A 20,228-nucleotide genomic window follows, 5' to 3' on the forward strand; every position below is an offset into this window, starting at 1 on the left:
TGGTCTTTTGAGCTTACAATTGAGTTAATGTTTCAGGTTAAGCACCAATGCCTCAAAGATCATTCAAATTTGATTGAGTTGGATTATATATATCATGTGCTAACCCTTGTTTTGTAGGTGTGACTCATATAGTTGAGTCTTGTGCTTTGCACATTGGTCCCTCTGTGGTTGACTGTTGTTTATCCATTCCTTTTGTTTTAAACTGTTGAACTGTTTACTAATTGGTTTGATTTTTTCAGGTACTTTAGTTGCTTAAGTTCTTTGAACTTGCTTTGCTTTGCTATTTAGCAATTTGCTTTGAGGTAATCCCTCTTTCTTCATGTAGTCTGGAGACCCGGCTTGTTATTTGGCCGGGCAAACTGTCTGAAGTCCTCCTTAAGAGGCAATGCTTGTGTGTGTTTAAATTTGTCCCAAGCAGGAAAAGTCCTTCAAGTAAGGCAATTGGTAGATCAAAGGGATAAGTAGCCTATCCCCTACTATTTAGTGAGTCCTCTCCTTGCTCCCATTACATTGTTGAAGCATTGAGATAAAAACCCAAGATCTATCGAGTCAATAATGTGGAAAGAGCTCCATCTTTCTGAGCTCCCACACTTTCTTAAATGCTCTCCCTGATCAGGGATAGAAGCAATGAGGCACACCCCTCATCTCCTATTCATCTGCTTCACCTTAGCCTCTCAATGGCAAGGTTAAGAGCGACATTTACCTATTACAGTGGACTTTCATAGTCAAACCCTCTTGTGTGAGCCCCCTTGTTTGGCTATAGAGTGTGCTGTTTGATATTCATTGATTGATTGATTGCTTCATATGCACATGTTTGCTTGTATGTTATGCATTTATCATCATCAATTGCCATTAGTGCATGATCATATCATTTGTCTGTGTGACTTTTATTATTGTTGTTTGCCCATTGAGGACAATTGTAAGTCCATTGCTTTGGCATTTGCTCCTATGATATGATGGAAGGATAGAGTGTAAGACCTCATTGGTCACTCATATCTTCTGTTTTATCTGTTTGTATGTGAGGATACAGTTATAAGTCCCTGTAAGTTGGCATCTGTTGTCCTGTGATCATAATTTGGTTTGTTTGATTGTATGAGAGGTTGCAATTATAAGTCCCTGTAAGTTGGCATCTGCTTTCCGGTGATCATAATTTGATCTGTTTGTTTGTATGTGAGGATACAGTTATAAGTCCCTGTAAGTTGGCATCTGCTTTCCTGTGATCATAAGTTTGTTTTATCTGTTTGTATGAGAGGTTGCAATTATAAGTCCCTGTAAGTTGGCATTTGCATTCCTGTGATCATATTGTTGCTTTTGTTCTTGTATGTGAGGATCCATTGTAAGTCCCTGTAATGTGGCATTGGATTTCCTAGGACCATACTGTGGAGTTAACCTAAGTCCAGACAGATTGGCAGTTGACTTTCCATGTTTCATATTTGTTTTCTTTTGAGGAGATTGGTGTAAGACCATTGAGTGGCTTCTGATATCCTATTCTGTTTTAGGAGACTGGTGTAAATCCATCTATTGGTATCCGGTATCCGCCTTTTATTTCTTTGTTTGAGGAGATTAGTGTAAGACCATTGAGTGGCATCTGATATCCAGTTTTATTTTAGGAGATTGGTATAAGCCCAATGATTGGCCTCCGATATCCGCTTTTGTTGACTTTCTTTCTTGTTTGTTTGTTATTATCCATTGCTATTCCAAAGGACACACTTGAATCATCTTCTATATGATTTCAAGAGGTGAACCTTCTAAGAAGTTTTACTTACCATCCTCATCCATTCATCCTCATTATGTCCTAAACCTTTTCACACTTTGATTTCAAACTTGACATAGTTATTGTGCAAACATTTTCATGTTTTCTAACTAAAAACCTGGACTCAAGTCCTTGACTCTTTTTTAAAAAAAAACTCCATTTCATAATACTTCTTTGAATTAATCTTAATCATACTTTGACTCCATTTTCATAATCACAATCAATTAACTTCACTCATTCACTTGTTTTGGCTTTGTCCATTGTTAATCTTTTCACATTAGCCATAGGTTTCAATTATCATTGTGGTTGATGTAAATCTTGCCTATCCTTAGTGAGTCGACAGTAAGACTTCCGTACTTAAAACAGGGCTAACCCCTCTAGTACGTCGAAGCTATCCTCGCATGGTGGATGTTGTTTTTGGTCGAGTGTTCTCCCATTGATAATGAAAAGCCTCAGTGCTTGTGTTTAAAACTGAATCCACCCACTTTTGGAAATCTTTTAGCCGAACTACGGCGTTTTGATCCTTACCTTTGATGGAAGGTACGTAGGCAGCGGGTTCATCCGTTCAAACCCAATAACACAAAAATAACTAACTTGTACATTCTTTTCTCATCATCCCAATCATGTTTGCACAATACTTATGTCATAACAAATAACAACTTTTACAACAAGTGTGAAAAGGGCTCCCTAGGAGTACCTAGGACGTGATGGGTGCCTAACACCTTCCCATTGCGTAATTTACCCCTTACCCAGACTCTCTGATCTTTTTATTAGTTTTCTACGTGTAAAACTTCTTAGGCTTTTGTTCGCTTTTTAGCCAGTCCTTTGGATAAATAAAAGTGCGGTGGCGACTCGAAATTTCAATGTATCCCTTGCTTATGATTTAATCGATAGATCATATAGCGACGAATACACCGCTACAGAAAAGTGGCGACTCTGCTGGGGAAAAAATTCGATCCTTGGTGGTATTGCCTACTTTTCACCCTTGTTGTGCTATATTGTTATCTGTTATATGACATATTTTTGTACAATTTGGGATCACTGTATTGATTGTAATGTGTGAATTGCTTGATATACAATTGCTGTTTGCTTTGGTGATCGCTGTGAGATGAGTTCTGTACCCGAACTCGAGTGCACTCTAGGATAGGAGAATGGCATAGTCTTGTTGACTGGTGTGGAGTATTCCTTAGCCAGTTGACTTGCGAGCCCATTCACTTGGTGGAGGTCATGTTGAACTAATAATGTCACACAAGTTATTTGTGGTTAGGCATTATTCTTTCAATCATGTGCCGCAGAAGCCAAGGACCGTAGTTTACCAAACCCATCTTGGCCTATTTTTAGGACCGTAGTGCGGAGGTCGTTCAGATGTCAGTTCTGATACGATTGTTACGCGATACTACACTCATAAGAGTTTCTCTTGAGAATATTCTTGGAATACGAGTATTCGTTCCTCCGATAATATTCGAAAGATGGAACGATGATTACGGGAACCTCTGATAGAACATGTCTGGCAGGTTTAAACCCTAGTACACTCCCTTTGGGTGGTTCTTAACCAAGACTCCATGCTCGTGACTCTCAACAAACCCGTGATTCGTGGTTGAGTCGTTCAAACATTGTTAATATCAATGGATCCCGGATCAGGTACAAAACCTAAAATCCACCAAAGCGGCTGGTTGATATTAAGAATGTTTGAACCGGTTCATGTACCGTTAATATCAATGGAACTTGGGTGTCGATAAGGTGAAAACCTAAATCCACCAAAATGGATGATTGATATTAGGGATACATAGAGCTTTCCCACGACCTTTGTTTGGTGTGCTTTGCTTGATCCTTGAGTGTGTTTGTTGCATTCATGCATTCACGCATTCATCCGCATTCATGTCATCAGAAAAAGAAAATTTTCAAGGAACTCAAAGGGTTTATTTGCAAAATTTTCAGACATGGAAAGACCGAAAAGGTATACAAAGAAGTACAGCTTTAAGCAGCCCGATGTAAAAGAGTTAAGGAATCTGACATCGTATGTATTAGATCCTTTGGGTTTCAAAGCTCGCTATGGGAAGCTTCTACCTCTGCTCACCACTCAGGTTGATGAAGGATTGATGAGTACTCTAGCTCAGTTCTACGATCCGTTGCATCATTGCTTCTTATTTCCGGACTTCCAGTTATTGCCAACTTTGGAAGAATACTCTCACCTTATTGGGATTCCTATTCTGGATCAAGTGCCGTTCAGTGGCCTAGAGAGTATTCCATCTGCTCGAGAGATTGCTAGCTTGTTGCATATAGATGAAGATCTGATTAGAGCTAATCTGACTACCAAAGGCGGAATTTAGGGTTTTCCTTCCGAGTTCCTCATTGCCCAAGCTACCTTTTATGGGAAGGCCATGAGTGAGGATGCCTTTGAGGCTCTATTTGTGTTACTCATCTATGGATTGGTGCTATTTCCCAACTTCGACAAGTTCGTGGACATGAACGCTATTAGGATCTTTTCCGTCCTTAATCCAGTTCCGACTTTGTTGGGCGACGCATATGTCTCCTTGCACCTGAGGAATATGAAGAATGGAGGAGTCATTGTCTGCTGTTTACCCCTGCTGTACAAGTGGTTTATTTTGCACTTGCCGCAGACGGTTGCTTTCAAGGAGAACAAGGGATGTCTACGGTGGTCTCAGAGACTCATGTCTCTCACCAATGATGATATCACCTGGTATGATCGCGTGTATGATACCGTCCAGATCATCGACTATTGTGGGGAATTCCCTAATGTGCCTCTTCTTGGCACATGTGGTGGGATTACCTACAATCCTATTCTCGCACGTCGTCAGCTTGGGTTCCCCCTAAAGGATAAACCTAATAACATTTTGTTAGAAGGTGTGTTCTTTCAGGAGGGTAAAGATCCCCAAGGCCTGAAAGCCAGATTTGTCCGTGCATGGCGCAGTATTCATAAGAAGAGTAGGAATGAGTTGGGTCCAAAGAACTGCATTGCTTTGGAGCCATACACCTCTTGGGTCAGACAGAGAGCTGCCACCTACCTGATGCCGTATGATCATCCAAGACCTACACTGTTGGATGTGGCTGGGCCTTCAACCCTCCCTACCCAACGTGTAGAGGAGTTGAGAGAGGAAGACCTTTCGCGTGCTTGGATCCGTGAGAGGGAGGAATTGCTGCAGCAGCTCAAGGAGAAGGATGCTATGATTGAATTTCTCGAGCACCGAGTGATCGACGACCCGAACGACGCTTGGACTTCTCTGCTTCCTCAGTCATCCAAATTCTGGAAGAGGAAGTATGATCGACTTGCTAAAGAGAAAGCTGATATGGAGGCTGCCTATGAGAGAGAGATCAAGAAGTTGTGCACTTCTCGTCTTCCAGCATCCCGAGCTAATAGGGATCCATAGGATTTCATTTACCTTTTCTCTTTGTAATGAATCAAAAAAGCTGTATTTCTTTGTCTCAATATATTGAATGAAATATTTTCCATGAGCAATTAAAATGTCTAAATATTCAAAATATTGCAAACAATACCCTAAGGGTTCCTTGAAAACAAAGCATTTGCACAAGCATTTCATGCATCATTCTTGCATAAGCAGGTACCCATTTTCTGGTCTTCTGGTTCTAACCATCTGTTCTTCATTTATTTTGAAGACAAGCTGACTCACCGGTATTATACAAGAGTCAACTCTGCCAGAATCATGGAGCAGTTGGAGCAAGAGAACCAAGATCTAAGAGAAGAGGTCGCCAGACATGGCGCTTTGATGGAGCAACTTCTTGCTGCCCAGAATCAGCCTGCTCAACAGCCAGCAACTCCGGTTCAGCGGACGGTTATATCAGAAGTGGCTACTTCAACGGTGCCAGTCAGTGCCCATCAGCCTAATGCCATGCCTCCCGGTTTCCCTTGGGGGATGCCTCCAGGCTTCATGCCTGATCTGCCAGCTCCTACATTTGTTCAAATGCCGGCATCTAGCCCGGTCCCTGTTCCCGCTCCTCCTGTCGTGCATACCATGCCTAGGGTAGACGACACCATCTATCACTCTGAAGCTTCTGAGGGCTCAGATGTTCATGAAAAGATGGACGCAATGAATGATCAATTCCTTGAGCTGAGAAAGGAATTGAGGACTCTCCGTGGCAAAGATCTCTTCGGCAAGTCAGCAGCCGAACTTTGCTTAGTTCCCGGTGTGAAAATACCGATCAAGTTCAAGGTCCCAGACTTTGAAAAATACAAGGGGAACACCTGTCCATTAGCTCACCTGGTCATGTACGCCAGGAAAATGTCAATGCAAACTGATAATGATCAACTCTTGATCCATTATTTTCAAGACAGTTTGTCTGGTGCCGCGCTCAGATGGTACATGAGCCTGGACAACGTCAACATCCGGTCTTTCAACGACCTTGGCGAAGCTTTCGTCAAGCAATATAAGTACAATGTTGATATGGCGCCTGACCGAGATCAACTCAGGTCCATGTCACAGAAAGATAAAGAGTCGTTCAAGGAGTACGCCCAGAGATGGCGTGAGCTGGCAGCTCAAATCACCCCACCGTTGGAAGAGAAAGAGATGACCAAGATTTTTCTGAAAACTCTTGGTTCATTTTATTATGAACGAATGGTGGCAAGCGCTCCCTCTGATTTCACCGAGATGGTGAATATGGGGATGCGTCTTGAAGAAGGTGTCCGAGAAGGACGGTTGGCCAAAGACGATGGTTCTTCCTCTAAGCGATATGGAGCGTTTAAGAGGAAAGAAGGTGAAGCCCATGCGGTGCAGTCTCAGCCAAAACATAGAAGACCCTCTGTTCAGAGGAAGCCTGCACATCGTTCCGGTCATCAGCACCAGGTGGCTCACGTAGCACCTGTTTTCAAGGACAACGCTCCTCAACATCAACAGTATCAGCATCAGCAGCAATATCAGCAACCACAGTATCAACAACAATCTCGTCCACAGCAACAGGCCTACCAGCCTCGTGGGAGTACGAGTAATCAAGCCAACATGGGCTATGAAAGGAAGAAGATCAGTTTCGATCCGATTCCTATGTCTTATGCGGAGTTATATCCCTCTCTAATAGAGCGGAAGTTGGTTTCTCCGAGAGATCCTCCGGCTATACCTGCCAACCCTCAGTGGTGGTACAAGCCTGACCTGCATTGTGTCTATCACTCTGGCGCTCCGGGCCATGACATTGAAAATTGCCTCCAGCTGAAGACTAAGGTTCAAGACCTTATGAGGAGTGGAATTCTGAGTTTTGAAGACTCAAACCCGAACGTCACCAGGAACCCATTGCCTTCGCATGGGAAATCTGTGAACATGATTCAGGAGGACCTTGGGAAGTATAAGGTCAGATACGTCGGCCACATCAGGCAGTCGTTGGTTGATTTACATAAGATGCTGTGTCAGTACAGCTATTTGGAGCATGACCACGACAAGTGCCGTGTTTGTTCGGTCAACCGCTTGGGTTGTGACCAGGTTCGCCGAGACCTTCAGAAGATGTTGAATGAAGGTACCATTGAGATTCTCCAGAATCGCAATGTTGATACAGTTGAACCCGAGGTGAATGTCATATCACCGGTGTTCAAGCTACCAGAGCCCGTTGTTATTCGCTACAATAGCAACAAGCCTAAGGCTTCACCTTCTTTGATTATCAAACCTGCTGGCCCCGTGCCTTATACATCTGATCGAGCTGTGCCATTCCGGTACAATCCTGTTGCTGTCCAGGATGGAGTCGAGGTGCCTTTGCCTTCAACTTCCGTAACCACCATTGCTGATGTTAGTGGGTTGACCCGCAGTGGTCGTGTATTTTCTGCGCCTGCTAAGGCTGTTCCTTCTGATACTGTTGAGCGCCCTGTGGGGACCGCTGTGAATGTTCAGAATCCGGCACTTGATGTTGCCAAACCCTCCTCATCCGTACAAAAAACTCCTGTTTCTTCTGTTGGCCCAAGCGGCATTGTTGATGAAGAATCTGATGAGATGCTGAGGCTCATCAGAAAGAGTGAGTACAATATTGTAGACCAGCTTCTACACACGCCCTCCAAGATTTCCATCCTTTCTCTACTGCTGAATTCAGAACCCCATAGGGAGTCTCTGCAGAAAGTCTTGGACCTGGCGTATGTTGATCACGACGTCACCCTGGAACAATTTGATAGCATTGTTGCAAACATCACTGCTTGCAACACTTTGAGCTTTTGTGACGCTGATCTCCCTGAGGAGGGAAGAGACCACAACATGGCCTTACATATCTCTATGAATTGCAAATCTGATGCAATGTCCAATGTGTTGGTGGACACTGGATCGTCTCTTAATGTATTGCCAAAATCCACACTCTCTCGTCTGTCATATCAAGGTCCTCCTATGAGGCAGAGTGGGGTTGTTGTGAAAGCATTTGATGGGTCGCGCAAGACCGTGATTGGGGAAGTTGATCTCCCGATCAAGATAGGACCAAGTGATTTCCAAGTTACTTTCCAAGTAATGGATATCCACCCATCTTACAGCTGTCTCTTAGGTAGACCATGGATTCACGAGGCTGGCGCCGTGACATCCACCCTACACCAAAAGCTGAAGTTTGTCAAAAACAAGAAATTGGTTGTAGTAGGGGGAGAAAAGGCTCTCCTGGTTAGCCATCTGTCTTCTTTCTCGTATATTGACGCAGAGGATGAAGTTGGAACTCAGTTTCAAGCTTTATCTATTGATGAACCAATCGAGAAGAAGTCTCCTTCATTCACTTCCTACCGAGATGCTAAGCTGGCCATTGAATGTGGTGCAGTTGCTGGATTAGGGAAAGTGCTTGAACTTGAAGATAATCGATCCCGGGCTGGCATTGGCTATGGTTCTGGGGCATGCAATGAGCAAGGTCTGTTCACAAGTGGAGGATTCATCCATGCCGATCAACCTGAAGAAGCTGCTGCTATTCTGGAAGAAGATGCAGAAGACTTGAACAATTTCATCATTCTTGGTGGTGTCTGCCACAATTGGGTCGCTGTGGATGTTCCTACGGTCATTCATAAGTCAGCGTGATTTGTTCACTTTGCTTAAAACCCTTCTCCCATGCCAAAAGGAGAAGTGATGACATTGTTGGCAGCATTTAATACAATGATGGTTTCATTCGATTAATGCATTGTCAAACATTTGTTTTTCCTTTGTTTTCACTTTTGCTTTTGCATGAAATCAGTGATCACAAAAAACCCATGAAAAACAAATAAAACATTTTTCATCTGCATAAATGATTTGCTTGTTTAAAATTCAAAAGCTTTTCATTATCCAAAATCATTATGCAGGGATTTCTAAACCCATTGAACATAATGATCCAACGCCATCTCCCAATCTTGAAGTCCTTGTATCTGAGGCAGAGGAAGATGATGTTGAAGGGGATTCCTGACGAGATTACCCGCCTTCTTGAGCACGAAAGGGGCTCATTCAGCTGTATCATGAGAATCAGCAAAACAGTCAAACTGGGGCATTACAAAAAAAAAAAAAAAAAGGGTGAAAAAGATGAAAAAATTCAAAAAAATTCAGCAAAAAATTTTTCAAAATCTTTTCCAAGGGAAAAAAGAAAAATTATACCCTCAAGTCCCTGGTTGACTGATGCTGAATGGATTCAGAGTCGTTATGACCAGTTGAATTTGATTGAAGAGAAGCGTTTAACTGCCATGTGTCATGGTCAGTTATATCAGCAGAGAATGAAGAAAGCATTCGATAAGAAGGTCAAGCCTCGTGTGTTCCGAGAAGGTGACCTCGTGCTCAAGAAAGTTTTGTCTTTCGCGCCCGATTCCAGGGGCAAGTGGACTCCAAACTACGAGGGTTCATATGTTGTTAAGAGAGCCTTTTCAGGCGGAGCTTTGATGCTTACAACAATGGATGGGGAGGATTTCACTCGTCCTGTGAATTCAGATGCAGTTAAGAGATACTTTGTCTAAAAAAAAAAAAGTATATGCAAATGAAAAAAAACAGAATAGCTCGCTAAGTTGAAAACCCGAAAGGGCGGCTTAGGCAAAAATGAGCGTCTCGGTGGAGAACCCGCAAGGGTAATCCAGGCAAAAATTAGAGACTTGAAAAAAAGATATATTTGCATCCCGCTAGATTGAGTACCTCACCCTGGGGAAATCTAGGCAAAAATTAGGGATTTGGCAAGTAACTGCTTCCTGACAAGACTTTCTGGTTCATCAGTCGTCATTTCGTCAGAAGATTCTCGATTCCTCGTCAACTGAAGCTTCGGATACATCGAGATTCAAATTGGTAGAGAAAGGATCATTATGTTCAATGTAGCCCTCTTCCAATATATATCACTGATTTCAAATTTGTACAGATCTATGGAGCCTTGCCATTTGCAGGCTACCATTCCATCAAATCAATTTGAGCTTTTTATCCAATTATTTGCACTCTTATTTGTTTCAATTCAACAAATGTTTTGCATGTTTTAAATTGATAAAATGTCATTGTTTTAAACAAATCAAATTTTTCAAAATTTTTGTTTTAAACAAAGTGAACATTCACAAGATTGAAAAGATACTCAAGAATATCTCAGTGCTCTCCCGAGGGTGGCATGATTCCCAACAGGTAAGACATTCGTTCATATTCCTGGTTTGGTGGTATCTTCTTTCTTCAGACCTTTGTTGGGGTTGTTCCTCAAACAAAGTTGTTGGTGGGGTTGTTCCCCAGTATAGTCGCAAGCAGAGTGTTGTTGAAGACTTCGCTTTCTCCAGCAGCAATCTTCCCTAGCATGGATGTTTTATTGTGAAGTTTCGGCGGTTGATGGTTTGTCATCTTGGTGCCCCGTCACTTTCTCCAGTGGGTCGTATGCCCCAGACTTTATTTGTCTCCTCATCGGAGTCATGAGTATAACTGTTGATTGATATCCCCATCGGAGTCATGAGTATAGCCATTGATTGATATTCCCCTCTGAGTCATGAGTAGAACTGTCATTAATATCCCCATCGGAATCGCGAGCAGAGTTGTTGTCACTCTTCCCAGTGCAGTTGCCAGCGGATTTGTCTGTTTCCTCAGCACAATGGCTTTCTTTTGAAGACCCGGTAAGTCAGTGGTTTGATACCCGGTACTTTACCCTTTCCCCGGCGAAGTCGTCTGTGGAATTCTTGCTATCTCTCCATCAGAGTGCTTATTTCTCTTCAGCAGAGCAGGATTTATTTTCCTACTCAGTGGTTGATTCGGGTTGACATCCCAGTATATTTCATCCACCTTTTCCTCAGCTTAGTCTGCAGAGCGTTTGTTGTGGCAGTTTCGCCTGTTGAATACTCCTTCAATTCCCAATATGGTCGGATGTTGGCTTTAGCCTCAAGTGAACGGATTAATTTCCTGACTGTTCGTGATTCCCAGTAGAGTGGCTTATATTGCAGAATCTACTTGTCGTGACCAGTTTGTTATACGTATTCTCCCCAAGTGGAGTGGTTCGTTGCAGAATCTATTTGTTGTATCTGTCCTCCCTCAGTGGTTTGTTCCCAAGAGAATAGCCGACAGTTTCCCCAGTAGAATTGCTTATGCAGTTAGATTCTATTTGGATGATATCATTCTCCCTCAGTGGTTTGTCCCCAGCGGAGTTATGTGGAGTTGCTTCTACAGCAGTTCGTGCTTATGCACCCTTTTTGTTTCTCAGTTAACACTGGGATCCCCTGCAGATACTTTGGGACTTCTCTTGTTCCCCTACAGATTTGTCTTGGTGGCTGTCTTGCCCGTTGTGACTTTCTGTACCCTGATTGGGTTGTTTCCTGATATCTCCGATCCTCTGCTTCTTCAGCATTACCTGCAGATCTTTGCTTCTCGGCATGAAGATCTCCGCAGATTGGCTTTCCAGTTGGTTTTTCCCCTGGAAGTATAATACCGAACGTTTGTTTCCTGAACCTGTTTGTGTTAGAATTGTCTGTTTTGTCAGCATTCATCAAACATAAATCACGCATATTCATGCATATTCATAAACATTCAGATATCCATGTTGCATTTCTTGCCATATATCTTTTGTTTGTCGTGTCTCCTGCTATGGTGATATAGATCTCTTTACAGATCTCCCCAAGCAGATGTCGGGTGTTTATAAATCTCTCCATATAGAGTCAGCCCCATAAGCAGAAAATGTCTGTCTTTTCTTCTGCAGTTCCCCACTGAGATATATCCTCGTGGATGACGGTTTCTTCCGTTTCCTCCCAACACATATATTGGGATGGAAGTTCCTATTTGAGTTACATCCTCATTAGGACGTGTCTTTATTCAGTCTGTCTTTTCGGATTATTCCTGAATCGGCTATTTGTCAAATGTCTTGTACTTCCCAGTGGGTTGTTCCCCAGCGGAATGTTTTTGGGCCTCTACCCTCATAACCGGTAGTTATAAGTCCTACTTTTCCTGGCTTTCTTGACAGAATTTGTGGTTATATACCTTTTATTCTCCAGCCAGAGTTTTTGGTCTTCTACCTACTACCCGGTAGTTGTAAATCCTATTTTCCTGCTCTTCAGCATTTTGTGGTTTGTTATAAACCCCTGTTTTGGTTTCCCGTGCGGATTTGTGATTTGTTCTATCCCCACGCGGAGTTTTTTTGGTCTTCTACCCCGTATTCGGTAGATGTAAACCCTAATTTTGTGGTTATCTTCATCTAGTTCTTGATGTTGATTTTCCTTTGCTTGTATAAGTTGCTCAGATCAGCACTTATATCCTCAGCAAATCTTTTGTGGATAATTGCCGTATGCTAGCAATTTTATCCCCAGTGGGTCCTTTCACCGTTTGCTAGTGATTTGTTCCCCAGATCATTGGTTGTATACCAATGTATCCCCAGCTAGTCCCTGTCGATAATTGCCGGATGCTTGCAATTTATCCTCAGCAGATTGCCTTTCATTTACCCTTTTGTTGGTAATGTCTGTTGCTCCTTTTGATTGGTCATCATTATATACCTAGTTTGGTATCCCGATGCCTTTCTTTTCGGTTGATTTATCCTTTATTAACCCAGTAATCGGTTGCGGATAATCTTCCATGCGAGTATATTATTCACGGTCTGCCGGTAATGAATAATATGTCTCATGCACTCTTCAGTCGAAGCCTTTTGCGTTTCCCCGGTCGAGTAAGATTCGTTATTTCCCTTTGTGGAGTCGAATATTCTTGTTGTTGGATAATTGCCGGATGCTTGCAATTTATCCCTTTGAGTTGTCTTTCGTTTACCCGGATGCTTGGTATCGATTGTCTCTCTCTGTGGTTAGTCACCTATTATATACCCAGTAACCGGTATCTCTGGTGTTTCTTACCATGCGAGTTTATTATCTACGTTCTGACGGTAATAGATAATATATCTCATGCGAGGATTCTTATCCACGGTCTGCCGGTAATGGATATTATATCTCATGCACTCTTTGGGTTTGTGTCCCCATTTGAGTAAGATTCGTTTTCCCGTTGTGGATTCGAATGCCCATCCTGTAAGTCGATTTGCTTTTTCAAGCCCTCCTTTCGGATGATGAGTGTTTTGGAAGTGAAAACCAATTCACGATTTCGGATTTTATCCTTAAACAACCCAGTAACCGGTTCAGGATAATATTCCATGCGAGTATATTATTCACGGTCTGCCGGTAATGAATAATATATCTCATGCGCTCTTTAGTCGGAATCCTTTGTTGATTTTCCCCAGCTGAGCAAGATTCGCATTCTTTGTAGAATCGAATGTCCATCCTTTAACCAGTTTGCGTTTTGGATGATGAGTGTTTTGGAACACACACCAATTCACGTTCTTTTTATCCATCCTTTAACCAGTTTGCGTTTTGGATGATGAGTGTTTTGGAACACACACCAATTCACGTTCTTTTTATCCATCCTTTAACCAGTTTGCGTTTTGGATGATGAGTGTTTTGGAACACACACCAATTCACGTTCTTTTTATCCATCCTTTAACCAGTTTGCGTTTTGGATGATGAGTGTTTTGGAACACACACCAATTCACGTTTTTTGTCCATCCTTTTAACAAGTCTGCTGTTCTAGCTTTCTTCAGGGTGATGAGTGTTTTGGAACACACACCAATTCACGTTTTTTGTCCATCCTTTTAACAAGTCTGCTGTTCTAGCTTTCTTCAGGGTGATGAGTGTTTTGGAACACACACCAATTCACGTTTTTTGTCCATCCTTTTAACAAGTCTGCTGTTCTAGCTTTCTTCAGGGTGATGAGTGTTTTGGAACACACACCAATTCACGTTTTTTGTCCATCCTTTTAACAAGTCTGCTGTTCTAGCTTTCTTCAGGGTGATGAGTGTTTTGGAACACACACCAATTCACGCTTTTTTGTCCATCCTTTTAACAAGTCTGCTGTTCTAGCTTTCTTCAGGGTGATGAGTGTTTTGGAACACACACCAATTCACGTTCTTTTTATCCATCCTTTAACCAGTTTGCGTTTTGGATGATGAGTGTTTTGGAACACACACCAATTCACGTTCTTTTTATCCATCCTTTAACCAGTTTGCGTTCAGGGTGATGAGTGTTTTGGAACACACACCAATTCACGTTTTTTGTCCATCCTTTTAACAAGTCTGCTGTTCTAGCTTTCTTCAGGGTGATGAGTGTTTTGGAACACACACCAATTCACGTTTTTTGTCCATCCTTTTAACAAGTCTGTTGTTCTAGCTTTCTTCAGGGTGATGAGTGTTTTGGAACACACACCAATTCACGTTTTTTGTCCATCCTTTTAACAAGTCTGCTGTTCTAGCTTTCTTCAGGGTGATGAGTGTTTTGGAACACACACCAATTCACGCTTTTTTGTCCATCCTTTAAACAAGTTTGCTTTCGCTCTCTTCAGGATGATGAGTGTCTTGGAACACAAACCAATTCACGATTTCGGATCTTATCCTATAAACAACCCAGTAACCGGTTCAGGATAATTTTCCTTTCGAGTATATTATTCACGGTCTGCCGGTAATGAATAATATGTCTCGTTCACTCTTGGGTCAATCCTTTGTTGCTTTCCCCTCAGAGTAAGATTCGTATTCTTTGTAGAATCGAATATCCATCCTTTAAACAAGTTTGCTTTTCTAGCTCTCTTCAGGATGATGAGTGTTTTGGAACACACACCAATTCACGTCTTTGGTCGGTCACCTGTTACATACCTACAACCCGGTATCCTTGGTGTTCCTTCCTGTTTTTTGTTACCCTTATACCGGTAACATCTCATTTCTTTGTTGCTTCCCTCAGTGGAACTTTTTGTTGCTTCTCCCCAGGAGTCAGTTTGTGTCTCTCCAATGGATTTATTTTCCATTTGGAATTCTTTTCCCCAGTGTGAGTCCTTCACTCCCCAGTGAGTTCTCCAGTTCTGTTTTTTTTTTGTTTTTCCCCTAATCAGAGTCGTGTCTTGTTCACGTTGTGTCAGTTTTATTATCCCCAACTAGAGTCTTGTTAGAGTCTCTGTTCCTGGTGAGTGTATTACTCCGATGGATCGTCTTTTCTTCTGTGTGAATCATATTCCCCACAGAATTTGTGTCTTTTGCATGCATACATTTGCATCATGAGGTCTCTTAGGGACCAAAATTTGTCTCATTACTGTTATTTAAGCCCATTCTACCGCGTCGAGATGAAGATTTCTAAACTTCACTTCTCCGGCTAGAATGACCTTAAATAGGGGCATCTGTAAGACCCCAATTTTGGGCCCTAAGATCCCTCATGGCCCATATCATATCATATCATGGCCTCAAGGATCATTGCATGCCTTAGCTTCCCTCCTAGTGGGTAGATTGCCTTGTGGTTGTTTCTTGATCACCAAGCATGTCTTGCATTTGTATATCTTTGCTTTTCATATTTTTACTAACCAAAAAGTACAAAAATATTGTCAGTTTAACCTTGTTGCTTGCAGTTGAAGCAATCATCAGCAATTAGGTCAAAGACAGTCAACAGTCAGTCAAAGCAATGGATGGTGGCCATTCTTGTGGAATTTGGGCACCATGATCAATAATCAAGAGTTCATACATCTTGGAACATCATTTGAGGTCAAGGTCTCAAGGAATTAGGGTTTGGAATTCATCAAAAGTGCTTCAGTCATCCAAAACCCTAGAAAAGTCAAACTTGGTCAACTGTGGATTTAATCAGTGATTTGATGAATAGAATTGATTTGAAGGAGCTCATTCATGTCCATATAAGCCTCATCTATCATGTCCAACCTCATCATGGAAGAAAATCAAGTCAAACAGAAAATTTCCCAAAATAGAAAGTGGACCTGTAATTTCAACTGCCAAAAATGGAAACTTCTTGATCTTCAACTTACATCATGATACAAGCTTCAAATGAATTTTTGCCCAACATGAAAGTTGAAGATCTTGTTCTCCCATTTTCAAAAAGTCCAAGAACTCTCAAATCCCATGGATGGTTTGCAAGATATGATCAATTCAATTTCAAAAATTTGTGAACTTCAAAGGGCCATATCTCATGAACCATAAGGCCAAATTTGGTGGGGTTTTTTCCTACAAACCACATTTCTTCTCCTCTTTCCAAAAATATAAATTTCATGAACCAAAACCTTGCCAATCAAAATGGCATTTTTGGACTTGTTCCATTTAAAATTCAAGTTTGACTCAAGTTTGCCTTTTTGATTTAAACATTTTTGACACAATTGGCCATTTGGGACTTGTTCTAAATGATGTTTGCAACATGTTCCAAGCCTAAATTTGTGCTCATGCTGCTATTATACCTCTCCCATGTGCATATTTTGGAAATTAGCAAATAGTGCATTTTTTGGTTCATTCAAGTGAAACAAGTTAACCACTCCATCAACAAACTTAAAACAGCAAATAGAATGGTCATTTGCAGCCTGTTTTGAAGCCCAATTCGTGTACAACTCACACCCTCCACTTCCATATTTTCCAAACTTAGCAAATTGCAAATGGTCCTCATTAAGTTAAACAAGCTTAGCATGTGATTAAGGGACCTTAAACAGCAAATATAAGTGAACTTTCTGTCACTTCTAAACCCTAGCCACAGCCTTTGCGCAGCAGAATTTCTCACTCTCTCACTTTTGCATTTTGACTCTTTTTGCAAATTCTGTCAAAAACTTCAAAAGACCTCAAGCTACTTTTGGTTGTTCCATCATCCATCATCAATATTGAGCTTGTTCCAACCATCAAATCACAACTGGACAGCCATTTTCTAACTCTGTTTTTCGAAGGACCAGTCATGGTGAAATCGAGATTTGGAAGTTCCAAGCAAGTTTGAGCTAACATACCTCAAGAATACATCATTGCAAAACATAAGGACGATCTGTTTGAGCTTGGAACACACCAATAACCACTGTTGCTCGATTTTCTTCACAACCAAGTAAGATTTCGACCTTCCTTTTTCTCCAATCCATGCCATGTGTTAGATAGAGCTTGCTATGCTGATTGTTATGCAACTTGAATCATGAAAAATGAGTGAGTATTGGTTGAAATATCTGGGTTTGAAATTTTCTGTTCATGATGATTTTTGTTCGATGCATGCTGTTTAAGGTGTTTCAACGCATTTGGCTTATGGATTTGTGTTGTTTGAAGTTTGTTTGCTCTATTGATATGGTCACTTTCGATTTCTGGGCATTTTAATTTTTTATGATTGAATGGTAATGATGATGCTCTGCTGTTATGATGAACCCTAATTGATTCTCCAGAAATTCACATGATATATGTTTGGCTTACTGTTGTTTGATGTTGCATAACTGCCAAATGCCATGCTGTATGCTTGATGCTGTCGAATTTTATTTTGGATGATTACATGAAGATGAATGCATGTTTGTGAAGGAGAATTGCCATCCATGGCGCAGCGGAATATAAAATTTCTCCTTTAATGATCCTTACGAATGAGCATGATCAGTGATAGAATCGTTACCTCTTGAGGAGATTCAAACCTTTGGTGCAGATCTCTGACAATGATCAACCTTTGATACAGATTCACGGGGCGATCACGAACGTTGAACGATGACAACGTCTCTACTCAGTCCACACGAACGGATTCCTTCAATCGCAGTGCTAGCTGTTTGTGAGTGAAGGCTTTGAGTGAGAGAGAGAGATACGAAATTCCAACTCTTCAGTTGTGTTGTCTGGCGTGTCTGGAGTGTCTGGAGTGTAAATGCTTCTACCCAAGGGGTTCTATTTATAGAACCACTTGTGTGGGCTTCAAGCCAAAAAGCCCACTTAAGTGCATTTTGGCCCATATCTCAGAATATGCCAAAATCACTTAAGTATTTGGTACTTTACCATATTTCGTATTCTTCTTAAGTACACCGTACCTTACGATGTTCCTTAATTATTCTATCTCTCATCAATCCGTCCTTTGTGTGTGACCCTATAGGTTTTCGCGGCGTTGGCAATTATATTAAATCATGCATTTAACATAATAAACAGTGAGCGGTATCTAGCAACACATCACTGCTACCCAAGTCACGAAAATGTCATGTGATCTGACAAAACCTCCTGTGATAATAATTATGTGTATAATTACCCCTTTGCCCTTATGTCTATATTGAACACAAGGTATAGACCATGTCACCCTTGTCCAGTTCAATATTGGGCCCATAGACATTTATCCTGTTAAGCAGGATTGGCAAATTCCATCTAGGACACTCATGTCCCTCAGCATGCTTCGTGGAGTACCCATCAACTGCCTTTATGGTTATCCAGTTACGGACAACGTTGGATCAGCAATAAAGCACTCGACTCTACATCTAGGATCCATAGTGGTTTCAGGTCGAAGAGTGGTATACACTATTATCACCATGAGAATAACTTATGACACTTTGCATAACTTTCTATATAGTATTCTCATAGCGGGTCAATCCAGTATGAATATTACTCTTAATATTCATACCTATGTTTAAGACTTGATAACTCTTTATCCATGATCCATGAGACGTGATCATCAGTCTACAAACATAATAGTCTCCATGCTTTAATGTTATCCCATTTCATAATAAAGCTTGACTACGGACACTTTAAGAATAGTGTCCTTATGTTTAATGTGATCTCATGATTAAGTCATACTTGATACATTAAATGGACTATCTATTCCAGGGACTTTATTAAACAAACATAATAAAGAAAAATGCCTTTTATTATTAATAAATAATTCGATACAAGTACCAAAAGTATTGGCCTCTAGGGCTTACACCAACAATCTCCCACTAGCACTAGAGCCAATTAGACATATCCCTAATGCCCATAGATCTAGTATGGCCATCATGCTTCTGCTGCGCAAGAGGCTTTGTCAGTGGGTCAGCAATATTGTCGAGTGTAGGTACTCTACATATTTTCACATCTCCTCTATCTATTATCTCTCGAATGAGGTGATAACGCCTAAGTATGTGTTTGGATCGTTGGTGAGATCTAGGCTCCTTAGCTTGTGCGATAGCACCATTGTTATCACAATAGAGACCAATGGGATCCACAATGCTAGGAACTATGTCAAGTTCACTAACGAACTTTTTGATCCAAACAGCTTCCTTTGCTGCAGTTGAGGCAGCAATATACTCGGCCTCGGTTGTAGAATCAGCAACTGTATCTTGCTTTGAACTTTTCCAGCTCACAGCGCCACCGTTTAAGCAAAACACATAACCAGATTGCGATCTAAAGTCATCCTTGTCTGTCTGGAAGCTAGCATCGGTGTAGCCAACTACAGCCAATTCTTCCTGACCTCCATATATCAAGAATGAGTCCTTAGTCCTTCTCAAGTACTTAAGGATATTCTTAACAGCTACCCAATGGGCATCACCAGGATCAGATTGGTACCTACTCGTTGTACTTAAAGCATACGAGACATCTGGTCGAGTACATAACATGGCATACATGATAGATCCTATTGCAGATGCATATGGAATCTTATTCATGTGTTCCCTTTCTTCCTTAGTTGAAGGGGATTGTGTTTTTGATAGACACAGGCCATGTTGCATAGGTATGAATCCTTTCTTGGAATCATGCATATTAAAGCGTCTCAGCACTTTGTCTATGTATGTACTCTGACTTAGGCCAAGCAGTTTTTGTGATCTATCTCTATAGATTCTGATTCCTAATATATAGGCTGCTTCACCTAGGTCCTTCATAGAAAAGCATTTCCCCAACCAAGTCTTTACTTGTTGCAGGGTAGGGACATCGTTTCCAATGAGTAATATGTCATCTACATATAATACCAGGAACACGATCATGCTCCCACTAACCTTCTTGTAGACACAAGGCTCATCTTCGTTCTTAATGAATCCATATTGTTTTACCGTTTCATCAAAACGAAGATTCCAGCTTCTGGAAGCTTGCTTCAATCCATAGATTGATCTTTGTAGCTTACATATCTTATGGGCTTCTTCTGGTATGTCAAATCCTTCAGGTTGTGTCATGTACACATCCTCAAGAAGATTCCCATTAAGGAAAGCAGTTTTGACATCCATTTGCCATATTTCATAATCATGATATGCAGCGATAGCAAGTAAAATTCGAATAGATTTAAGCATTGCAACTGGTGAAAAGGTTTCATCATAGTCAACGCCATGAATTTGTTTATATCCTTTTGCAACCAGTCTTGCCTTATAGGTAT

General features: G+C 41.3%; 1 protein-coding gene across 1 annotated transcript in view; it reads right to left on the reverse strand.

Moving 5' to 3' along the window:
- Positions 1–19,667, reverse strand: part of LOC127081970 (secreted RxLR effector protein 161-like) — a 49,094-nt gene extending 29,427 nt beyond the window's left edge. Inside the window, exon 1 of the mRNA XM_051022197.1 lies at positions 19,144–19,667. Coding sequence (XP_050878154.1) covers positions 19,144–19,623 — 480 coding nt within the window. The 5' untranslated portion in view covers positions 19,624–19,667. The remainder of the gene's footprint in view (positions 1–19,143) is intronic.
- Positions 19,668–20,228: the final 561 nt, after the last annotated feature.

The sequence above is a fragment of the Lathyrus oleraceus genome, chromosome 5 (assembly GCF_024323335.1).
Source record: "Lathyrus oleraceus cultivar Zhongwan6 chromosome 5, CAAS_Psat_ZW6_1.0, whole genome shotgun sequence".
NCBI lineage: Eukaryota > Viridiplantae > Streptophyta > Magnoliopsida > Fabales > Fabaceae > Lathyrus > Lathyrus oleraceus.